Below are 25,742 nucleotides of genomic sequence, written 5' to 3'. Positions count from 1 at the left end.
TGTATCATCTCCTGAAGTCAACAACTGAAGTTGTCACTGCACCATCTGGCCAGTTGGCTCGCCTCATTCTTGTAGTTTGTCTCATCTCTGTTGCTAATGAGACCCATCACAGTCGCGTCGTCTGCAAACTTGAAGAGGTTGGAGTCGTGTGATGGTGTGCAGTCGATGGTCACCAGGGTCTAAAGGAGGCGGCTAAGAACTCATCCTTGGGGTAACCGTGTTCATTGTAATGGTGCTGGATGTGTTACTGCTGACCCGTAGTGCCTGAGGTCTCCCAGTCCGGAAATCCAACAACAAGTTGCACAGTGAAGTATTGAGTCCCAGCTGAACAAATTTGTGAGTGAGCTGTGGAGCAATGATTGTGTTGAATGCTGAACTGAAGTCTATGAACAGCTTTTTGACGAACAAGTCTTTTTTGTCCAGATGAGAGAGTGGAGGGAGGTGGCTCGATTGAGTGCTTGCACCGATATGCAAACTGGAAGGGGTCCATGGAAGGGGGAGGACACACTTGATGTTGTGCATAATGACTAGCTGTTCATGACTAGCCGTTCAAAGCACATCATGAGAATAGGAGTAAGTGCAACTGGACGGTAGTCATTGAAGCAGGATGGAGATGACTTATTTGGGACTGGAATGATGTTGGTAGCTTTGAAGCATGTGAGGACAACAGCCTGTCTCAGACATTTTCAACATCGCGCTATGAAGACATAGTTGAGTTCTACTTCACAGTCTCCCAGCACGCGCCCAGGAATGTGGTCAAGACCCAGGGCTTTGCGTTATGTTCCAGGGTTAGTTCATTTTAAGGGAATGTTACTAAGGTTTAGGGGTTGTCTGCACATGTGTGCGCTTTTGATGAGAGTCAAGTAAGCTTGGAAGCCCAGCGTCTGATATTTAAATATATTATAATTTTTCAGCAATATTACAATTACATTTCCAATCTCAGCCATCGCAATTCATTATGAACGTTATTGTTAAACTTTATGTATTGATATTGAATACTGTAAATACTTTGAATTAGGTTTATCAAAACATCTCAGAATATCACTGGATGAATTTACACACCTCACAATTTCTAACAGTTATAAGTATTTTAACTGCAGAGCAATTGCATATCTTTAATCTTATCCAGTTATTAGGCAATATTTGATGCATCGGGTCAAAGATAGTTGTGATCTAATGGTTACTGAGCCGGATTTAAGACTCAAAGGTTGCAAGTTCAACACCCAGACTGGTAGGTTTTTAAGGCTTTATTAGGTCACGTTAAAGCTATTTACAACGTTAAAGCTATTTACATAAAAATACATCAAAAAACGTAGAGGTTAAGGTTTTTCATACTGACTGTTTTCCTTAAAAATTATTTCTGATCCTTAGCGTCCTCTTACAGTTTAGTATTGAAAGGCCTTTCTCCAAATTACAATGAGCCTTTCAGGATTGACCGTTTCCACCTATTTTAACATTGGGAAAGCCACAGCCTTTTAGCTAACAAAGTCAAACCAAAAAAAGAAAATGTATATTTTTTAAAAGCATTCATTTAAAAGGGATATGTAAACATGACAAATTGGACATGTAACTGTGGGCCTAACGTTTCATTCTCTACTTCCGTCACAGCAGACCTTCATCCACTAATGCAAATGAATTATCATGGTTAATAAGTACAGAAGTGTTAAACAAGTTTTTTTTATTATGACAACTCACAACTGTAACAGTTTCTATAATTAAATGAGTTTCCATTAATGTGACCACATCAGCATCTGTTCAAAATGAAGCTGATACATTGCAAAGTAGGTTTTCACAAAACCAAATAAAAAGTATTTTTTATAGGAACAAATTAGAAGTTCTATATACAGTCTACACAATCAGCAATGCAAACCATACACATGGTAAAATAATGGTTACAAATAGAGATAGCATTGAAGAATATATATTTAAAAAATCTTAGTATAAAAATACATATATATATTCCATATACTTTCTATGGAATGCTTCTGACATCTGTTATCAGATAGAGAATGTTAATGATAATAGTTGGTAGTGAACGTTTTTGAAGATTTTTTACTGATAGAGTCTGTCAAAACAGCTACAGAAACCGCCGAAACGTCCTGTGTTATAACCACAAATACACAAAATGTAAATGCCTTTTGAAGACAGTCTATCACAGGTCTGGCTACTGCATTACACACCCCTCAAATACATGACCGTATATGGTTTACTTTATTGTTACATGTGAAGTAGAGAGCAAACAATAGAAATATAGCAAAATATATGCCAAATACAAAAACTTGATAGGAAACTTCAGAGTAAGTGCTAAATTACTATTTCACACTATTTTACTGAGAGCACATCTCTTATTGTAGGTAAAAAAGCATCACAGAATGCACTTTCTCCATCTCCATCTGTGCTGCTGTGACTGCCAGACTGTCTGTTAATATGAAGGTCCGATAAATGAATAATGTATGGTGAAAAAACCTACGTCCTGAGGAAAAACAACATTGTTCTAAAAGCAAAATATTACTCATTAAATATGAAAAGCTCTGCTTATTTTTGGTGCACATTGCTCAACAAGATGCTTTTGTAAAAATGAAGTCGATTTTCTTATTATGACTCGTATACAAATACAAATACATATTGTTACTGCTGACAGTAAGTTTTGGTTGAGCTGTTATTGAATTAATTTAAAGATTTTAGTTGTTTACTCGCAGCGTTAAATGCCACATAACCGCTGTTGTATTAGTTCTACACAGATTTTTTAGTTAATTCATATAGTTGGTTGATTCCTGTATTGCAATTAAAATTCGCTTTTGTCCTATTGCACAAGTTCCTGTCTCTTAAAAGTTGTTTTCGTAACATTTTTCATAAAGACTGAAGTTGTGACACCTTACTCTAGTTTCCTTTTCCTCTTCTTTCTCTTTTAAAAAGCCCACACCCTTTTAAGGTGGACGTTATTTTCATGTGAGACGTTTTCTTATTCACAATCAGATAATATTTCTTTGTTTCCTACAGTTCAATCTTTAAGGATGGTTGTCTTAAATTTTGCTCATGTTATTTTGTTGTTTCTCACAACTTCTGTAACTGGTAAGTTTGGGAATTTTGACAAATTTACATTTTGTGTTAGCAGCTAGACTAAAACGGTCAGATGTGCAACATAAATTTAGAAGTATTGTTTATCTATAATATGTTGTAGTTATATATATTTATTGAAAACAGATGCTTCTGAAGTATATATAAATAAAGCTGTTGAAAAAATTAAGAAACCATTTCAGAGACGTATTTCTGATTTAAAATGTACTATTCATAGGTGTGCGTCAAGGTAAAATGATCCTTTTTGTTTCATTCTGTGAAATACTAACAATATTTCTGCCAAGTATAAAAATGTTGTTTCTTTTTGCATTTATCTGCAGAAATGTTTTACTTGGGAAACATAATAACAGCCCTCAAATACTGCAAAGAAAACAAGTTCATATTTACTTTTAAATGATACAAAAGTAATATGTGTACATGTATTTAAAAACAGTAAAAGAAACAATCTAGGTTTTCATATGTCTTATCATGTCGTCAGTCTTTCACATTTGCTGTTGGTTGACAGGACGGAAATGGCCACAATACATCTGGAATTGCTGATTTGAAACGATATATTGCAGCGGTCTCTTAATTTTTAAGCAGTTTTTTTTTGTAAAACATGTGCACAAAATGTGACTAACGTTGAAGTTTTTCCCCTCAGCACATGAGGATTGTCTTTATTTCCACCGGAGAAGAAATTCATCTGTTGACATTTCCTGTGAATCTGCACAGAAAGAGGAAAAGCTGTTTGCATTTTCACTGAAACGCAGGCTTGTGCAGCCTAGAGGAGTGTTGTATCTTAATAAAGGTAATAAACCATCCTTTAATATAATTGAGGACGAGGATCGGATCACTGTCCACGATAAATTGGATAACCACACCGTTCATCTGAGAATCTCAAACCTGCACGGACCGGACACAGATGTGTACTACTGTGAATTCTACTATGGTGATCTTCCATATCACAGGAACGTTCCTGGCAAGATGGAGTACTTTATCTATGTTGAAGACATCTGTAGGTGACCTTCACAATTGTAGTTATGTAACAAATTGAATGAAACACTGTAGATGTATGTCCTGGGTAATGCCTCAAACAAGCAGCCAATTCATTAGTGATTGTGTTAATGAGCTTGTATCTGTTGTTCTACAAATTTCTGTCAAAATCTTGGGGAGAGTGGGTGGTAGCCACAGAACTGTTTCCCCACAAACTTAACTGATAGCCTATAGACGGTTTCAAAGTGTCAACATAAACAAACGTTACTGCGCATGTTCGTGGACAGACCGTAACTTCGGTACACATTTGCCAAACAATAGAGCAACGAGTATAGATACCTAGAGGGCAAATTCAATAGAACGTTTCATTGCAACACCAGCTGCATTGTTAAAAAAAATAAAAACATTAAAGCTGAAATTCAACCTGACTGATGATAACACTTGATGACAAAAGCCTTGGCTCGCTAGAGACCATGTCAGTTATCAAGCATTTTTGTCCCAAAATGCCGGTTTCCCAAAAAGCACCAGTTTCGCCTTTTGGTATCTACACTCTTTGAATAGAGTTCCTGTAGATTATTTCTGATATCCAGCAAATGAAACTGAGAAGAACCATTACTTTGCTAAACTTGTCTCTCCATTATTTTGAATTTAGACTCCAAGCTCAACCGCTAGATGACAATGTACAATACGGTTTCTTTAAATACAACCAAACAACAGGACCAATTGTTTATTTAATAAAATGAACATACAACAAAATACTTTATTTAATACAAATGTTTACTTTTTTGAATGTGTACTACCAGGTCCCTCGATTGTCTGCTAGAATATGTCAAACATGTTTCATTTCGACTCTTTCACTTCCACAAATCCCTACTGGAGTAAAATCTGACTGTGACCATTCAAGTTCACCAAATTTTGAACCCAACATCTGTACGTTTAATGAAAATAGAGACAATCAATAGTCCCAATTTTGGTGAGCCCGAGCTCAGTTTTTCCTGTAGTATCGATACATAACGTAGGGCTTCAGCTGCTTTAGCTCATCTGCTTCAAGTTGGTCATAATCTGTGGTCATTTTACATCTTACATTTAGCCAGAATGTATGTCAGTTAAAGCTAAATTTCAGCGATATTATAATTCATAATAGTTTGGAGGGACTCCAAATACGGTGTTTGAAACTAGCGTAGAAACTATTCATAGAGAAAACGCTTGTGTATACATTTCTACAATTTGACATTTGTCACAGTTTTCCAGTGTGACAACAAACAAAGAAAAAGTTTCATTCGATTTTACATTTAGTGCATAACTGGGATGTTAAAACTAACACATTAAAATGAAAAATCTTTGAAGTACAATGTCTTTATGTGATAATATTTGTTGCGACTCTTTCAGCTCACGAACCCTGTACTTGTTTAAGTTACCTGCCACTGCTGTATGTGATCTCTGCAGCTGTATGTCTTTTGGGTGTCGTGGTGATCACATTCGCGTCAGTTTACCATGTACGTATCACTATCTATTTCATATTTGCAACAGTGTTTTCTGAACAGATAACACTTAGCTTAAAGTAGACTGCTCTTGTACAACAGTTTTGAAACAGTAATTTTCTAATTTCTATATATATATTCTGTATGTACTCCACTATACATATGAACTGTTTCTGGTTACCTCACCCTTTATCTGATTTCCTTTTACATGCAGTGTAAATGGGCAAAAAAAAAGCCACAGCCTGTAGTTCCTGTTTATGAGGAGATGACTGGGGTGCGACCTGAAAAAGAAAAAAACACCGGGTTTCACATGGATATCACAAAACAGCAAGACACAAATGGCTCTGTGTCTGCATTGCTCGGTAAAGAAAACCTCTATGTAAGGCCTGAATGTGAATGAGGGCTTATCCTTTTGGTGGTCACTTATGATGTTACTTGCATTGACCCACGGGATGTTTCTTCGTTTAAATATAAGTTAAATCAGTGTTGTGTTACCTACGTATGTATGATAAACATGCATTTGCAAAAAATATAAATTCAGCAGTATATAGCCGTACATTGTCATACTGTGTCATATATAAGTCTAGATCATTCAATGAGAAATGTTAGAAGAAATAAAAACCAAGATGAAGACCAAGCAAGTGTTGTATTTTGTAAGATGAATGTCTGTTTTCAAACATAAATTTATTTTACGGTTTATGATATAATTTTATTTATTAATGTTTCATTTTTACTTAGATTTGTACTTCCTTAAATTCGTTTAACGGCATCACTGATGTGCATCCTAAGATAAAACAATGGCACTGAAATATAAATAAATATATATATTTGTTTGACAAGATAATGTGAGAACAAGTTGTTTTTAGTTAAGATGGCTCAGAAATGCTTTTTAGAATGACTAGGCTTAAACATTGTCTTTGAAACCGGGCCAAAAGGTTTAGGTCTTAGTTTTAGTCACTTATTTATTTACTAAAAGTAAGTCAAAAACGTTATATTCCTTCATTTTATAAGTGGCCAGACACCCTTTGCCTAGAAAAATAATATATATAATATCATCTTAAAGTCAAGATAGCCTCACAGTTGTCCTAAATATCAAAAGGTAAGATGTTATATATTTCGTTTCACACGTGACATGTTTTTATTGAGCCAGAATTGTAATCTTGACTGTTTACTTGCCATTGAGGATTTTGGATATTGATATTATTTAAATCTTATTTTAATAGCACTTTTGCTGTACAAGAAAACCAAGAAAAACAACAAAAGTTGAAAACACAGAGAGTAAGATAAACTTTAGAACTAAAATGAAATACAGAAGGTAAAGGACAAAAGCTAATGCACACACAGACACAATCACGTATTAACAAACATACATAGGCATTGTATACAATTTTTAACCATCATGGTTTCAGATGAGCTGAACATACTTTAGATATATTATCAAAGAGAATTGCAATACTGTCACGGGCTGCAGTTCTTTCACGTAACTTCTTTACAAATTTAGTCTGACTAATGTAATAAAAGCAATGGTAAAGTATAGAGTTCCTAAGCCTGATTTCAGCAAGCACACAGCTGCAGATAGTGGCAAGGAACCAAAATTCTAATAATGTGTGTAAATGGAGAAAACAGGCTAGACCGCTGGGGACTTGAAGGACTGTAATGGGACAGGAGCTCAGTCAGGTACTGAGGAGCTAAACCAGGGGTATTCAATTAAGGTTCCAAGAGGTCCCAAATACGTGTTTTCTTTGTCTTTGCTGTGATATAAGTTGCTAATGCATGTATTAGACATGTACAATTTAAAAAATGTAAGTGTCGGAACAAAATATGTATTTAATCTATACGCGAATGCTCACACAGACCTGCCTGAAACGCCTCGTGTAACCACACCCCGGTGAATCTACGTCCGTTCGTAACACGATTTGACTAAGACCGCCAAAATCTAATGACAAGTAAGGTAGCGCGGCTCAAATTAAACAACCAAAAAAGTCAAACGTTTTAAATGGTTTCATAGGCTATGTCTGGCACCTATTGAGGAAGACTGAGCTAAACCATTCAGATCCTTATATGTAATTAACAAGATTTGGAAGTTTATGCAATGGTTTAATTTACAGCCAGTGCAGTGTTGACAGAACTGGACTGATATGATCGTACATTTTGTTCCTCTAAGAACTCTGGCTGCTGAATTTTGAACCAACTGAAGTTTTTGTATCAGGCCACCAGGGCAACCACCCAGTAAGACATTGCAATAGTGTAATGTAGAGTTTAATAGTAGGAAGTTGCTAACCATCAGGTTTTTATATCTGTTTTACATTGCATCATATTGGTGAATTGATGTGTTTCGTGGGGTCTTGAAGAGATATAGAGCTGAGTGTCATTAGCATAACAGTGAAAACTTACTCCATGTCTCTTAATTATATATCCTAGGAGTGTCCTGTATAACAGTTAACAGATCAGAGCAGAGGAGCTAGCACTGAGCCCTGTGGCACTCCATACTGGACTCGGGATCGGCAAGATACCTCTTTGTTTACGGCTACACGCGGACAATTGTCAGATAAATATGATTGAAACCATGCCAGAGCAGTGCCACTAATGCCAACATGAGTTTGTGGGAAACCAACTGTGTCAATAGTTTCAAAGGCGGCAATAAGGTAGATTAAAACTAGCAGAGAGATGCAGCCACGATCATAAGACAAAAGCAGAATGTTTGTGACTTTTAAGGGAGCAGTCCTTGCTGTGATATTGTCTCAAACTTGACTGGATTTTTTTGCAGATACTATTTCTTTCCTAGAAGGATATATCTGCGAGTAGACTAGCGCTTTAGTAAGTATTATTAAAAAGTAAAGGACGGTTGATGTTTTATTTAATTTATTTTTTATGAACTAATTTTCTAGGATGAAGTTGTGGCTTTTTTTTAACCTAATAACAGTCAGTTTTAACAGTGATGAATTCAAGATATTAAGAATAGAATCTTTGGTTTCCGGAAGCATTTATTTTAGTAAGCTAGTCGATATACTGAAGGATATATCATACATGTTGTCAGTTTAGATGATTTAATTATTTTGCACAATTCCTGTCATGATTCCTCTATCATGTCATGTTTATTCTTGGTCTTGCAGCGAAGTGATGGCATAGCCTTAGGTTTTGTGTGAGAAAGACATGGCTTTGTTTTGATTCTGACTTGCCATGTGCTTTCTCGTGTCTCGTCAGTGTTTCCCGCCCTTATGTCTCGTTAACCTTCCCTGAGTGTTTCAGTACCCGCACCTGACCCTTGTTAATTATCCTTTGTTAGTCTCCCTATTTAATGCCCTCTTGTCTACTGTCTTGTGCATGTTCGTTGTACATGTTTCCTGACTTGTACCTGTTTCCATGTCGTGTTCTTGAAGTTTACCTCGCTCCTTGTTTTGATGCATGTTTATTTAGTCTGAGTTATTATAGCCTTAAGTATTTGTCTTTTGTTTTTTGCCCCCTTGTGGGAAGTCTTTGTTTTCTGTTTTTGATTCGTGCCTCAGTTCAGTTTTCCCCCCATCGTGGGTGTATTATTTGTAATTTGTCTTTTATTAAAGTCTTTGTTAAACCTCATCGTCGCTGCCTGCAATTGGGTTCTTCCACTAAACAAACCGTGATAATTCCTTCTCACTGTACTGAATGATTGTAGCTGCTCTTTAAGCGGACTATAAGATGCTACTTACTCAGGTGGAACATGCTCAGGTTTAAATTTTCTCTCTGATATTGTTGATTTTTGTAGTTCATAAATTCATAACTACTGTGTTGCTCATGGTGATATTTTGGTTAATTCAGACACTGTATCAAAAAGAAACCTGGGGTTGTGTTGGTTTTCTTTTATTAAAGATGAAAAGTAAGCAGATCTAGATGTTCTAAATGGTTTTCTGTAGGTCGAAACACTACAGCATCACTTCCATGCCATCAGAGGGGCAGCTGTATCTAATGTCTAATGTGTAAACTTAGTTATCAGTTTTTGTTGAAATATCCAGTTATCTGATAGGCTAGGGAGATGAGACTAGATTAGGTGACTTTAAGTGGCTTTAGTTGGTTCTACCATTTATAACAAGGGGTTGACTTCGTAGTCATAGGTAGGTGTACAAATAACGATAACGAACTTTCATTATTTAAAATGAAAGTGTTTTTCTAGAAAATATTAGAGAAATTCTTAAGATGTGATTGAGAATTGTCCTTATGAACCTTTTTACGAACTTCCTATGATTTATCTTTAAAAACAATCTTATATTTTGTCTTAAGAACAGTATCGAGAATCCCCGTCCCCAGCATCCAAGGATGCTTTTTAAAAAGTATTCGAGTTCAATCTATGTTGGGTTTTTATTGGCTGCTTTTCCATATTTATATCAATATAAAAACGTTTTTGTTTGAATATAATTGTTATTATATAAAATACTACTTTAATACGTACAATAGGCCGCTAAATGTTTGTCTTCAAAAGTAATTTCATTTAAGCATACTTCTGATCACAAAACTTAACCGTATTGTTCACAGTACTGAGAATCAAGTCTAAAATTTTGAATGTTACATTGTTGTTGTGTGTTAAAGATGAAACAATGTCAAGAAGAAAAATGACCGATGATGAAAAGAAAAACTGGAAGGAAATGATGGTGACTGCTAGATCACTGTGTTGCAAAAGAAAACCTAAATTGCTACATGTCACAAGTTTCACATCAAATGAGGCATGACAATGTAACAAGTAAACATAACAACAAAATATAGCTGCTAGCAATGTTTATGAAAGTTCAAGTATGAACTGCATAAGCATAAATGCAAGATATATTTTTGGACATCATTTGTAATTTAAAAAAAAGGTGTTGAAAAGAACAAATAAGCATATAGTAGCATTTACACTTAAAATGAACCAAACTAACACAGCAATCGTGCAGAGCCCTGGAAATGCTATACCAGAAAAAAATATTTACTGTATGTCGTGGCCACAAATTAAGAACTTGTTTCAACGATTCACTAATATGTGTAGACGTTTCGCTTATTCGTTTCCATGTTTTCAATCGTGCTCACGTTTTATTAATTTGTTCCCACAACTTAAAGGGCCCTTAATGTACATTTAAAGAAAATGCATTTTTAAATGTTGTTTGAACAACTGTGTGTCAAGAGTGTGTGTACAAAACCACCCTAGAATGATACAAATCCACTTATTCATTTTTCTTAACTCTCTCTGAAAACTATGTCACAGTTTCATTCCCAGGGCTGTGGATAGGTTGCAGAAGCTTAAGTAACCTCAGACACAAACATGCACAAACTGCACTTTATGCATTTAATGTAATTGGACTGCGTCCAAAAATTGTAATTCTGTCATCATTTACTCACCTTAGAGTTGTTCCAAATCTGTTTACATTTATTTGTTCTGATGAACACAGAGAAGGATATTTGGAAGAATGCTTATACCCAGACAGATTTTGCCCCTCATTGACTTCCACAGTAGGAAAAATTATAATGGTAGTCAAGAACTGAAGTGTTTGCTGTCCTACATTATTCAAAATGTCTTCTTTTGTGTCCAACAGTTTTTTCATACTATGGGAGTCAATGGGGGACAAGATATGTTTGGTTATAAGCATTCAACTAAATATCTTTATCTGTGTTCATCAGATAATGATAATTCTATAAATCCTTTAATTTGATTGGCTACCTCACTCATTTTGATATTGCAATGTTGTCAGTAATTTCACATATTTTGACACACACCAAATAAAATATAATTTGTACGGTCCTACTTGAGAAAATGGATGTGTGTTGTGAATATATCACAAAAAACAAATGTTAGGGCCCTAAGCAGCCGCTGAGTTTGCTTATAGGGAGGGCTGGCTCTGAAAGCAATGTGCATGTTTAAACAGACATGATGTGTTTGTAAACTCACTGAGACAGAGCATGTTTTTGTTTTTATGGATATGACACGTTTTGTCCTGTAAACTTTCACCTATAAAAACAATGTACACGTTGTAAAGACAATGCATTTGTGCATGCACTCAAAGAGAGCATGTTTCAGTTTTAAGAGACATGAATGATTTGTCTTGTAACCTTTCACATATAAATGATGTTTAATAAACAAAGTTCGGGAGAAGCCCTGGTAAATTACTGCACACCGAGCACATAATTGCCAATCAGACCAATTATCCAACCAGCGTCAGCAGGACACGTATAAATATAGAGAAGCTCCTCACCTCAATCCTCTCTTTTGATTTTCGCAAAACCCGCCACCACCCCTACTCCTCTCCTTTTTCCGCGCCGGGGGGATGGGTGCTCAGGGCTCGGTCCGGGCTCTGGTCTCCCTTCCCGGTAAAAGGGGGAGCGCTCCGGGCTCGGACGGGAGCTCAGAGCCCGGAGCCCTCTCCTCGGACAGTACGCCAAATACCCATAAATCCTAATTATCCGCAGCCAGAATTTGCGGGGGCGAACTCGTGAAAAGCAATGTGCATTATTTAAAAAGACATGACACGTTTTTACATTCACTAAGAGAGAGCATGTTTTTAGTTTTTATAGATATGACTGACAAGATACGCGCCCAGCCGGACTCCCCGAACTATGGCTTTTAACGGACACTGCTGTACCTGGTGCTCTGCTCATTTGTGATCACGGTTGTGATTTCCCGACAAAAGTCACATAATGTAATTATGAGATTTAAGTCAAATTTATAGCCATAAAAATGACAAAAATATGTTTACTGCTGTAAATGACAGACCCAATTTAAATTGTATTTAACACGTGATAAACATTGAAATTGTCAGTGGCCGGCCATACCGAGGGAATTTCCAGCAGAAAACCTCTGAAAATGTTTGAGCCATTATTTACTCCAAACGAGCAGTGGCTCCGCAGCCCACCAAATATTAGTTTTCTAAATGACTGCTGTGCAAGAGGTCATCTCCCACCAGCCACTGGATGTACCATAAGAGAGAATAAAGAGTCTAACGCTCTACATGTGTCCTATACACCATCTTCAGTGCATAAATAGAGCACTGATCGGCAGTAAGAAAATACGCTTTTTTAATTATTTCTGTTATTTCATTCATTTAATTTTCATTCACAGACTCCCCCATTTCTCACGTCACCCCAAGCATAAGTCTCCTGCTTTCTGGTAACCACCACTAGAACATTGTGATGTACATTCTCTAACCAAGTTGTGTTGGGGCATCCTTGGCTTGTACAATACAACCCTCACGTGGACTGGCTATCTAGCTCTTTCCTATCCTGGAGCCCCTTGTGTCATGTAACTTGTCTTGGTCTTGCTTCCTCTCCTGTTTCTGTGTCTTGTCCTTCACAGGTGCAACCCACTGATCGGACCGGCGTCCCGGTGGAGTACCATGATCTTAGTACGGTCTTTAGTACATTTACATTTAAATTTATTCATTTGGCAGACGCTTTTATCCAAAGCGACTTACAAGTAGTTTTTTTTTTTTACAGTGAGACATTACTGCAGAGCAATCAGGGGTAAGGTGCCTTGCTCAAGGGCACTTCAGTCATGACCTGCTGGCACTGAGATTTGAACCTGCAACCTGTAAGACCCGGACCACCTCTCTTCCTCTGCATTATCCCTACAACTGTGCCATTGACCTTCTTCCTGGCACTTCTCCACCTTAGGGTCACTTGTACTCGCTATCTGGTCCTGAAAGAGAGGCCATGGACAAGTACATCCAGGAGTCCCTATTGGCTGGTCTTATTCAACACTCATCTTTCCCTGCGGGCACTGGGTTCTTCTTTGTTGGGAAGAAAGACGGCTCCCTTTTCTCTTGTGTTGATTATCGAGGTTTGAATGCATCACTGTTAAGAATAGGTATCCCCTACCTCTCATGTCTTTGAACTCTTACAGGGATCCCAGGTCTTTACTAAACTCGATCTACGCAATGCCTACCACCTCGTCTGCATTCGGGAGGGTGATGAGTGGAAGACAGCTTTCAACACTCGTTCGGGACATTACGTAATTTGGTTCTCCCGTTTGGACTTTCCAATGTCTTCCAGTGCCTCGTCAATTGCATTCTGGGTGACATGATAAATAATTTTGTCTTCGTGTACCTGGATGACATCTAAATATTTTCCCCCTCTCTCCATGTACACACCCGGCAGGTTAGGCGGGTTTAGCGTCTACTTGAAAACCAGCTTTATGTCAAGTCGGTTACGTTCCTTGGTCACATCATTTCATCCAGCGGTATCCAGGCGAATCCGGCTAAGATAAGGGCTGTGGTCGATTGGCCCACCCCCGACTTTCGCAAGGCCCTCCAGCGCTTCCTGGGTTTCGCCAACTTTCATCACGAACTTTGGCCTCATTGCCACATTGACCTCCACTTATGTGCCAATCAGGTGTGATAAGGACGCTGAGGTTGCCTTTTATTCATTAAAGTCCCGTTTTGTCTCTGCACGTGTTTTGTCTGTTCCAGATCCTGCATCACAATTCATTGTTGAGGTCGATGCATTGGATGTCGGGGTCGGCGCAATCTTATCTCAGCGATCCCCTGCAAATGGGAAGGTGCACCGATGCGCTTTGTACTCTCTGCTGAACGTGACTACGACATCGGCAACCGAGAGTTTTTAGTGGGTAGATTGGCCCTGGGTGAGTGGCGTCATTGGCTGGAGGGAGCCGAGCAGCCCTTTTTTGGTCTGGACGGACCATAAGAATTTAGAATACATCCCTACGGCCAAAAGTTTGTGCCCACGGCAAGTCCGCTGAGCACTCTTATTTGGCAGATTTAACTTCACCCTCTCGTACCAGCCGGGGTCCAAGAACCTCAAGCCTGACGCCCTCTCGAGTCAGTTCGAGGTCCCAGATAGAGAGCGCTCGGACGGAGCTATTCTCCCTAGGAGAATGGTGATCAGGGCTCTCTCCTGTGGTATCTAATGGCGAGTGGCCGAGGCCAGTCGAGGGATGCAAGTGCCAACAGAGTGCCCAGAGGGTCTCTGTCGGTGCCGGCTGCAATGCACCCAGAGGTCCTACAGTGGGGTCACTCGTCCAGACTGGTCTGCCATCCAGGAATTCAGGGAATTTTGGCTGCCATCCGTTAGGGTTTTTGGTGGCTGTCCCTTACCACCGATGTCAGACAGTTCGTGTTGGCCTGCCCGACGTGCGCTCAATGCAAGACGCCCAATCGCCCTCCTGCTGGTCTGCTCCGCCCACAATTCCCTTCCGCAGGCTGCGTCAGGTATGTCCAGTTTCTCTGCTTGTTGGGTTGTAAACCACCTCTGTTTCCATCACAGCAACCCGATGCTGCGACCCCGTCTGCTCTGGCTTTCGTCTGTCGTTGCCGCCGCACCTGGGACAAGGCCAGAGAGGTTCTGGTCCGAACTTTAAGGCTGACCAAAGCAGCGGCCAACAGTCACTGGTCCACTCCCCCAACCTATGTGTATGGTCAGCGGGTATGGCTCTCGACCAAGGAATTGCCTCTCCGAACACCTTCTCGGAAGCTGGCGCCCAAATTCATTGGTCTATACCGCATCACCAAGGTGGTTAATCTGGTGGTGGTCAGGCTCAAACTCCCTCCTCCGCTTGGTCGGGTCCACCCTGTTTATCATGTTTCAAGGGTCAAACCTGTGTTCTCCTCCCCTCTCCATCCAGCCAGCAATCGGCCTACCCCTCCTCCCCTTCGTCTAGTGGATGGCTCTCCTACCTATACGGTCAGGAGATTACTGGACGTCCGTCGCGTACAGTATCTTGTGAACTGGGAGGGTTGTGGCGCAGAGGAGAGAAGTTGGGTGCCATCACAGGATGTCCTGACCCTACTCGGATCATGGACTTCTAGGTAACGAGGGAAGCCCCCTCCTAGGACTCCCGAGGGCGCCACTAGGGGGGGCTACTGTTGGGTCTCGGGTCTAGCACTCTCTTTATTATCTGTCTTGTCCTCTGTCTTTGTGTCGGGCACGTGGTGCTGTTTTGACAGCTTGCTGCATGCTCGGAAACTGTATAACAAAGTGAAGTAAGCCAAAAGATGTCAAAAGCAACACATCATACCACAATGTTAAGAAATCGAAGAACAAATGAAAACAAATAATTTGCCATGTGTAATGGTTACAAAGCCATTTCAAAAGCTTTTGGACTTCAGCGAACCAATGAGAGAGCCATTATTCACAAAAAGAGTAAACTTGGGACACTGGTTAACCTTTCCAGGAGTGGCCGGCCTACCAAATTACTTCAAGAGTGCATCAACGACTCATCCAGGAGGTGATAAAAGAAACCTAGAACAACACCTAAAGAACTGCAGGACTCAGTTATGGTCAGTGTTCATGATTCAACAATAAAAAACAGACTGAGCAACAATGGCATCCATGGTAGAGTTCCATGGTGAGATACACTGCTGACCAGAAAGAAAACAATGAACCCCAACCCCTCTGGGCAAATATTCTGTGGACTGATGAGACCGAAGTTGAACTTTTTGGAAGGTTCGTGTCTGATTACATCTGGCAAAAAAAAGAACATCATACCAATAAACATCGCTGTCAAACATGGTGATCGTAGAGTGATATTCTGCAGGGGCGGGTTTGCAGCTCCAGGAAATGGACAACTTGTCATAATTATTGCTTTATCATATGGGGCCAGATAGGTTTGGATTGCTTTTTCCTTTAATAAATGAAATCATAATTTAAGAACTGCATTTTGTATTTACCTATATTATCTTTGTCTAATATAAAAATCTGTAAGATGATCTAATTCGTGTAAATTTGCCGAATATGCAATAAAAGAAAGAAATAGCAAATACTTTTTTCATAGCACTATCAATGTATGCAAATTTTTCCAGAAGGCATTGGAAATCTACAGTAACAGAATACACAGCTTATGCAGTAAGAAACAGTTAAGTAATAATACTGTGAAAACAACAAAATGTACAGTACAACACTGTACACAGCTTATAGAGCAAGAAACTGTTGAAAAAAGTAATACTGTGAAAACAACCAAAATAATTTACAGTGTAGATTTTCCAAATTCAGTATTTTAAAATGCATAAATAATTCAAATGTAATTCCACACATATTTTTGAGCGATTGGGTGCTATTTTGTTTGTTTTTAAAATGTTACAGTCAGTGTAATATGCCAGATCACAGGGTGACCACAGTTGAACTGGATTATGAAATCAATATGAACTACTGCTATTCCACCACTAGATGGGAGTAAATACTTTAAATATGTGGACAGTCACTATCTAGAACCCACATCACTTTGTTTCTGTAAGGTTAATAAGCAGCTTCTTCTTAACCTCAAAGTAAAATTAGCGTTAAGTAAACATTTGTAACACGTTTTTATCTTCTGCTCTATAACATTATATAAATTATATTATATTCTGTTCTTCACTGTATCACAATGTGTGATAAGATTTCTTTGCTTCTAACAACGTACAAATTCATACGAATAAGCCACCTTGTAAAATAGTTATGAATATGAGATCAGGTTAGATAATCATAAGTTCTGTAGAAAGGTAAATATCTAAAATATATTTTTAAACAATTTCAATTTCAAACACTAATAGATTAAAAATGTATAAGCATTGTTTGACGGGTAAAATCTTTCTGCATGAACCTAAGCTTCACTTAATGTGCCAGTTTAAAAATATGCACAGTATTGCACGACAAAAGTTGCTTTTTTGTTAAACAAAAGATTTGAATCCAGTGTTCTAATATAGGGAGACATCTAAAACTTTTGGTAGAGGGGCACTAGGACCAAGGTTGGGAACCGCTGCTTTAAAGTATACTTTATTTAATAGTAGTAAACTTTAAGTACAAAACTAGGTTAGAACGATGTTTTTCGGTTGTACTGCAACCATACTACAAGTGGATAAACTGAGTTATCTTGTAGCACATTATTTTATATGAAAGTACAATTTAAAGTACTTTTAGAAAGCTACTAGTGAAAAGCGTTTGAAATACTGTTCAACAACAAGCCAAGTATACTTGGAACATTTAGTGTTTTGATGGAAATATACTTACAGTACGTATACTTGTACTCAAGTATACAATTAAAAATGTCATATTTTCAGTTTTTAGGAAGTATACTTATAGCACACACTTTTGCAAGGGTAGTTATAAACACTGTAACTGTATAGAGTTTTTTTATTTAAAGCAGTAGTTCACCTTCAAAATGAATATTCATCATTTACTCATCATTTCAAGCATGTATGACTTTTCTTCTTCTGCAGAACACAAAAGAATATATTTTGAAGAACGTTGTTAGCCCTCCATTCACTTACGCTGGTTACAATCGAAGTGAACCGGGGGCTGTGCTGTTCTGTTCCCAACATTTTTCTAAATATCTTCTTTTGTGTTCTGCAGAAGAAAGTCATACACGTTTGAAACGACAAGAGTACAAGAAAAGAACGTGTAAAGATGATAGAATTTTTATTTTGAAGGTGCACTACTGCATTTTAGTAGTATCCTTTATTACGATCATCCCATGGCTGGGACCTTATGCTTACCTCCCGGTTTAATACTATCCCAATAATAGTGTGCCAATTCAATATATATATATTGCGATAATTGAGAATTGTGATTACATAACTATTGTGATTCGATATTACAATTTATTGTGATTTTTGTTTGCCACACTCAGGACTTAAACCAGTAAAACTGGCCCTGTGGTTCAAGTACTGGCCCTGCCACAATTAAAAGGAAGAAATTAATAAATAAAAATGAATAAATAGAGACAGTCAGTCATAAATAAAAACAAGAAATTAATGTAATGTAATAAAGCAAACATACAATAAACAGTGCTTCAGGTGACTCAGTTTGATATAATGAGAAATGCATTAAACCCATTTATACTGTAAATCCAGAAATTGGATAAAGTAATCTAATGTAAAAAAACACTTCATATTATTCACAAATAAAATATAGATAAGAGGTTAGTCAGGATCAGTGAGTGTTTTTTCTTGATGAACATTAAAACAGAGTTTTTAACATATTTATTATGCTGCTGCGCGGATGTAATATACTGTAACACGTGCATGTAGTTTCCCAACTATGTTCATATAACAGTCTACTTTCACAAGTACACATTGCTATGGGCATTTGGACATCATTTTGCGTAGATCTGTCTTTTTAAGGGTAAGAATACGTGAAAGAGAACTCAGTACAGTATTTTGCACTGTCTGAGATGCGGAATACGTGGCTTGTGCAATACACATGTGCAACATTTCTGCTCATTAAAGTTGAAATATATTGTCAGTTTTGCAGTCGCACTGCTGCAACCATTAAGAAACAATGGGTGAAAAAGTAGGTTGCGATCTCGATTTAAAACATAAAGGTATAGAAAGAATTCTGGAAGAGGGTTGATCGTCTGCTTCAAACGTATACAATGTCATCTAACACATTTCGCTCGCTGGAATAAACTTCTCTCCAGCCCCTCTTAGGAAAAGTGAAATAATAAAATATAAATCGATTCTAGGATAAAACAATTGATTCTAAAATTTCTGCCCCGGCCCTAATTTTCGTAGTGTTTGCTGGGGACCGGGGAAAAGCTAAGCTGAGAGCAATGCAGTTTACACAATTCATGAACAAAATGTCATAAGTGTTAATAGATGGAGTGTACCAACAGCTCACTGTAGAAACACAAGAGTCAGTCAAAGGTCCTTGTAATGATAGGATTAACAACATGTGTGTGTGTTTGTAATGAATCTGTCCAGCTCACATTAGGAGCCTGTCACACACACATCAAACCACATCAATATTATTCCTGCACTGGCATCCAGCACACGTTTTACTTGCTTATGGGCATGTTAGGAGTCAAATAAACCCCTGGAGGTCAGAGGTCACTCACTGCTGACTCAAAGCTTTTTGTGAGTGTGTGTAGACAGGAGGGGCTGAGGAAATGGCTCTCAGCATGAGGGGTAAAAATAGGAAAGCTTGTATACAAATGATAAAGCGAAGGATTACATCAAATTGACTGCAGTGAAAATCTTTAAAGCGATAGTGCATCCAAAAAAGGAATCGTCTTCATTTATTTACCCTCAGGTGGTTCAAAACCTGTTTATGACTCTTTCATCTGTGGAACACAAAAGAAAATAGTGGTTTTGTGATCATTCAATGGAAGTCAAAGGAGGCCGGTGTTGTTTTTTTACAAACATTTATCAAATATATTATTTTGTGTACTACAGAATTAAGAAAGTCACACAGGTTTGATGAAAGAAAGTTTGGCTGACCCTTTAAAAGTTGGGTCAAATTTCATCTATATTTTTATAATCATAATATCATTAGAAGAATATAAATACATAAGAATATAAAATTCAACTTCTCTTCAGTACACTTCTCAACTTGAAAAGGAGAGTTTAATAAGACTATTTATTTGTTTTGGTTAGTTGGGAGGGTGCTGTTAGTCTGGCTATGTTGTTCCATAAGGCTGCTAGTTTGTTGCTAGGTGGTGCATTGGTATGTGGTTCATACAGTAGGATGTTCTTTTAGGCTCTTGAACTTTTGTTAGGCAGTTGCTAAGGTACACATTGGTAGGTGGTTCCTGAAGTGTTCTTTTTGGTTCCTGATGTGTTGGTAAGCAGTTGCTAAAACAATTTCAATTGAGGTAAAGTCTCTAATGAAAGGTTTGTGTGGTGTTCTAAATGGATGCTAAGGTGTGGTTATGTTGTTCTGCATGGCTGCTATAGTGTCCCTGAGTGGTTGCATTGGTATGTGGTTCATACAGTAGGATGTTCTTTTAGGCTCCTTAGATTTTGTTAGCCTGTTGCTAAGGTATCCATTGGTAGGTGGTTCTTGTAGTGTTGCCATGTGGTGTCGCTGAGGTGTTCTTGCTTGTAGCACTGATGAGTGGTTTATTGGGGGTTTCGTGTGGTTGCTTGGAGGATAATATTATACAATTATTAAGTTATAAATCATGTTCCTGATAGTCCCGATAGATGAACAGATCTTTTGATGTCAGTACTCTCTTATTCCACTCGAGCAGCTATAGTGGAAACAATTTTGAAACTACTTATGCATTTATGGTTGATATGAGTTATTATCTGGTTTAGCAACAAACAGCGCATAATATCATACATACATGGACTTACAATGCCGAATACTAGTGTATTATCTTCATCCGTCCTAGTCTCATGGCAGTTCATTGCTTAGCCACGAAATTTGGAATCTATTAATTTGTGTTCATGGACACGAATTTCTCCTTCTTTGTGTCAGTCAGCACAACCTTTTTCATGTCACACGACTTTCAATACAAAGACCGCGTGAGTATTTACACTTATATATTTGCAACCTCATATCAAAGGCAGTGATAAATATTTAAGGAGGTGGCTAACCAACAGTTACCCCACCCCAAACCCTAAAATTACAGCCACAAAGACTCATGTTGCTATAACGCAAACATTTTACGTGCGGGCAAAGCAATGGTAAAGGGCCACCCTAACCCCGCCCCTAAAGTCACAGGGGCAAATCATACCAAAACATACAAATTTATATCTATGAACGCGAATCAATAGATTACATTTAGTTACAATTCCACGAATACCTGTGAGACTGTGTTGCTTCATCATATGATACTTCTTTATTCAGGGATGCCTTTGGGTTCAACAATGTAAAGTCTATGTCTGAGGCGTGCATATTTGATTTAGCATGGATGCTTCGGTTTGACACGCCTCTGATTGAATCACATCTAATGAAATTTACTCCTGCGCTAGCTTTGACCCTTCTTTTTCCACCCTGTTTCTATCTCTCTAACTTTCTGTCTTTCTCATCAGCCTGAACGTTCTTTTCTCTCCATATTTCTCTTGTGGAAGTTCCAGAAATTAGGAGCATGATCGCTTACATCATTATCATTTATTTACCTCATGTTGTTCAAAACCTGTACGTGACTCTTCTGTAGAACACAAAAGAAGATCTTTTGAGAAATGTAACAGTGGTTTTGTGTCCAGACATCGGAAGTCAAAAGGGGTCAATGTGTTTTTTTTAGCAATTCTAAATATCTTTTTTTGTGTTTTGCAGAAGAAAGTCATGTAGGTTTGGGAATGACATGAGAGGGAGTTAATGATAAAATGCGTTTTTTAGGGAGAGCTATCCCTTTAAGAATGTAAATAGGGTTACTTAGATTTTTGCTGAGTATAAAAAGTTTCCGAACATTGTTGGATGTAATTCTGGTTTTACAAAAAGCTCTTGTATTTTTATATGTATACCCATGTCCTGCAGTAGAAGTTGATGTACCTGTTTCCAGCTGCAGTTAATCCTGATGGAAGGGCATAAAGTTACAAAAACAGGAAACAGTTCCCTGCATAGTCTTCGTGCTGCACCTGGCCTTCAAATACAAGAGTCCTAAAAAAAGGCTGGCCCACACGCTGCGTTCAAAACAACTCTGACATTCAACATGTTTGAGTAAAACAATCACTTCTCTAGAGCCGCCAGGACAGGATGAGTGTCTTCTTTCCCCTGCTTTTAACTGGCATGAGTTGGACTGTTCTGTGCCGATGAGAGAATAACATCAGAAGTGAAGGGTCTGTTTCTTAAGACGACAGATTTTGTCCATGTTAACAGAGAGAAAACTGGACTCGAAAAACCTGGATGTACTTTTGTAGTTTTTGGACGTGATCAATTCTGTTGGAGATGACGCTATGGTGACTTCTCTATCACTGCCAGTGGTAAACCCTTAACCCCCCCTTCATGTCCTCTTATGTTTTTAAGTTTTATGTTAAGTGTGGTGATGAACAGAATGCATCAGATCGCACTTTCTACACACAGACATTCAGACTGCATATGCAGTTTGGCTCGAACACTTTTTTGGAACCTGTAAACACCTGTTTGGCTTTGTCTCCTTGTGATTGTATTACCCAACACAGATTGTGAAACCTACGTTGGCTTCTCAATCTGTCTCTGGTCAGTACGTATGTATTTGACATCGATAGTTCTTCCACTGTCCCCCCCCACACACACACGTGTGGAGGTGCATTTCCCACGTTTATCAAATCAAGTGGAATTCTAATCTCCCGCAACTCCAAAAGAGCCACACTTGAGCTGTGACCTCATTTGGATTGCAAACAATTATCCTATTAGTGTGGAGAGGTGTGCCTCCACATCTAAGGCTAGGCCGGGTGCAGTAGGTGGGCTGCAAAGATCAATGGTCCCTTCTTGGTTGACAGCACCCAGACAAAACCCTCTCTAAGGCAGAACACCCCCTCCCCACACCTGGAAAGAGGATTCGTTGCACAAAGCAATCACAGAGAAGCAGCCAGCACTTCAAAGCAGAGCCGAGCACCTGCGCCAAGAGCATGCCCTACACGCCGTTGTGTGCCTGTCATTGTGATAACACGAAAAACAAAAAAGATAGATACTTATGAAGCCCTTCACTTATAACATAGATAACACAGATAACATAACACATTTTTTTTTTATAATTTTCATCATAACTAAAGCTTGTTTAAATTGTTTTATGCAATTCAATATTAACTGCAAGTCTTTAAAATTATAAAAATGTGACCCTGGACCAAAAAAACTTCTTAACTAGCATGGGAACATTTGTAGTAATAGACAAAAATACATTCTATGTGTCAAAATTGGCGATTTTTTTATGCCAAAAATTGTAAGGATATTAAGTAAATATGAACTAAAAAAGTACATTTCCTACCGTTACAGCTACTGTTTGTAAAAACTGCCGCTAAAGGGCACAGGATCGAAAAAAAACAACAGGAAGGAGTGTGGAATGATGGGACCTGTTGTCTTCAACTCCACCGCTGATGGCCATCAATCAGACGGGAACAAGAAATCATGTTAGCGGACGAGGTAAAGTAGGCCTAATACATTTTTATAAATGTTGTGTATAATTGTGGTCCGTAAATAACTGACTGCTCGAAACAAGCTAGTGGCTTGCTGTCCACGACACTCTTGTCATATGATTTCTACTTCAGTAAAGGCGACTGCACAGCCCTGTGTCACTGTTTAGAATGGCGGCGGTTTTCTCATGATTTACAAGTAGTTGGAAACATTTGAGATATTGTTAGTACTCATCTGAGCAAAATATAGAACACTGTCCTAGTGGTTTTGGAATATTTTACAAACTGCACCTTTAATACATCACAATTTTAGTTTTGTGAGTGGATGGAGCAAAATTGCAGACAAATAAATCCCAGAAACACAAGATCAAAATTTCAGTTTTCGGGTTAATCTATTCTCCACAAGGTCATTACAGTGGTAAAACAATAGAGAGGATTAAAACAAACCTGTTTCTTCTTAGCAACGGCCTGCTACAGTGCCTCAGATTAACAACTTTAAAGACAATTTTCTAAATATAAAAAAAATGAACCTTCAGATTCTAGATTTTCAAATAGTTATGTCTCAGCCAAATATTGTCAGATCCTAATGAACCATATGTCAATGGAAATCTTATTTATTCAGCTTTCAGATGATGTATAAATCTCGATTTCGAAAAATTTGCCCTTTCGAAAAAGGGTATTTCAATTTTAAGTTCAAAATAAATAGACGTTCAGTATACAAAGTACTTGTTTATATTTCCTTTAGTTTAAAGGGATATTTCATTCAAGAAACCAAATATCCCCATGTTTCACTCACCCTCAAGGCATCCTAACTGAATATGGCCTCCTTCTTGAAGAATAATGCAATCGAAGTTATAATACCGCGTATCATTTTACTTTCAAGCTGTAGAATGGGAGTGAATGGGTTTTGACTTTTTCAAGCTCTAAAAAGTGCATTCATCAATCAAAGAAAGGCTCGACACGGCTCCATGGTCTTTACAAAGGTCATCTGAAGCGAATCGATGCATTTGTGCATAACAGAGTCATGTGATAACGGAGGCTGGACGTAAACATTAAAAGCACTGTCAATATGGATGTTTCTCTTAAACAAAGGCATATATTCGCTTCTGAAGACCTTTGTTACGTGGCCGTCTCTTCAAGGGAGGTAGGACCGGCTATGGCTCTGTGGTCTTAACAAAGCACCTCCTTGCAGCGGTTGTCCTGGCTGTGTCCAGCATCCTCACAGTGACCACCTCCTCACTTCCACCATCCCTGGCTCCACCATAACGGCTACGCCGGCCGTCATTCCGGGCTCCCCCAGCTTCATGGTCCCTCAGCCAGAACCCCCTTGACCACAGTGCTGCCAGCACCCTGTGGCCACCCGAGTTACCGGCCCCTCTAATCCCGTGAGTACCATCCTGGAGGCTTCCTGTGCTGTCTTTTTCCCTCTTTATTAAACTTTTTTTCACGGACTAGATTGATTTAATATTTAATATGAATATTTGCATATTTGTGTAATAAGTTAAATGTTAACCTATTATGTTGTTCAGACACCGTATTTAAGGCAGGTAAGAAAATGGGTGGGGCGAGTAGAGGCAAGCGGAAACTGTTCCATGTGCTAGGTGGCTATGGCTCATCTGTTTGGTTTTATCTTCTTTGTTTGGCAAACATAAATTATATAACTCAAACTATGCTCGCGCATCAATTGTTCACCTCTACGAGGATAGCAGCTCATCGGAAGTATACCACTACACACATGACACATCCTATCGCAACAAAATTCTTGTTCGCCTACCATGTTCATCCACAAATATCTTACTTTGAAAACACCTAACATCTTTACGTGGACCATCACTCAGACGCACCTCTCAGATACACACGCTGGGCCTGGGAACCTCGCTGTATGACTGCAAAAGGAGCTGTTTGAAGCCAGCTGTCACAACCTGACAGGCTGTTGTTTTAGGGGCCTTTGGTATGGCCGAGGGGCCGAGGGAAGAAAAAAAGCACCAGGAATGTGTGCAAGTCAGGACCCAACAGTAAATCTTTCCTCCTCTGCCTCTCTGGAAGATCGCAGGAAAAGCCAGAGAAGTGGTTCATCTTGTATGCCGCACTACATGATCTTGAGTGTCGATACTCTAAACGTCTCCAAATATCTCACGTATTTCTCCAAGACGTCAATGAGATTTAATGGAATGTTGATGAACTGAATGAAAGCTATGATGAACAAAAACAATTCTACAAAAGGCCGTATACCTTCCAGTGTGCACACATAGGTGATATGAACAAACCAATAAAACTAAATGTTAAGCTGTAGTAAATAACCTGTCAGACATAACACATTAAACATACATCATACTAATAAACAATCAGACAGCGGAACACTAAAGATAACAACATACTACAGTTGGTCTCCACCAGCCTGAGGGCAGTCATTTCTGAGCACACCCAAGGTCCTCACAAGAGAGACATGTAACCATGTGCGATTACCCGGGTCAGAGGTCAGAGAGAGGATGCCGAAGCCATGTGTGATAAG

At 38.6% G+C, this 25,742-nt stretch overlaps 1 protein-coding gene across 1 annotated transcript; it reads left to right on the top strand.

Moving 5' to 3' along the window:
* The first annotated feature begins 2,854 nt into the window (after window positions 1-2,854).
* Window positions 2,855-6,368, top strand: cd7al (cd7 antigen-like). The gene is made up of 4 exons (XM_079458154.1): window positions 2,855-3,072; window positions 3,719-4,072; window positions 5,440-5,546; window positions 5,746-6,368. The coding sequence occupies exons 1-4, from the start codon at window positions 3,015-3,017 to the stop codon at window positions 5,929-5,931; spliced, it is 705 nt and encodes a 234-aa protein (XP_079314280.1). The 5' UTR covers window positions 2,855-3,014; the 3' UTR covers window positions 5,932-6,368.
* The last annotated feature ends 19,374 nt before the right edge of the window (window positions 6,369-25,742 follow it).

The sequence above is a fragment of the Barbatula barbatula genome, assembly GCF_947034865.1.
Source record: "Barbatula barbatula genome assembly, chromosome: 6".
Classification (NCBI taxonomy): Eukaryota; Metazoa; Chordata; class Actinopteri; order Cypriniformes; family Nemacheilidae; genus Barbatula; species Barbatula barbatula.
The sequence above is the reverse complement of the archived record's forward strand: the minus strand, read 5'-3'. Positions and strand labels throughout refer to the sequence as shown.

Bases quoted from the DNA above. Each gene is read 5' to 3' on its own strand.
- cd7al (XM_079458154.1), top strand. From the start codon at position 3,015: ATGGTTGTCTTAAATTTTGCTCATGTTATTTTGTTGTTTCTCACAACT. The intron at 3,073-3,718 runs GTAAGTTTGGGA...TTTTCCCCTCAG, and splicing joins TCTCACAACTTCTGTAACTG to CACATGAGGATTGTCTTTAT. The intron at 4,073-5,439 runs GTAGGTGACCTT...CGACTCTTTCAG, and splicing joins TATCTATGTTGAAGACATCT to CTCACGAACCCTGTACTTGT.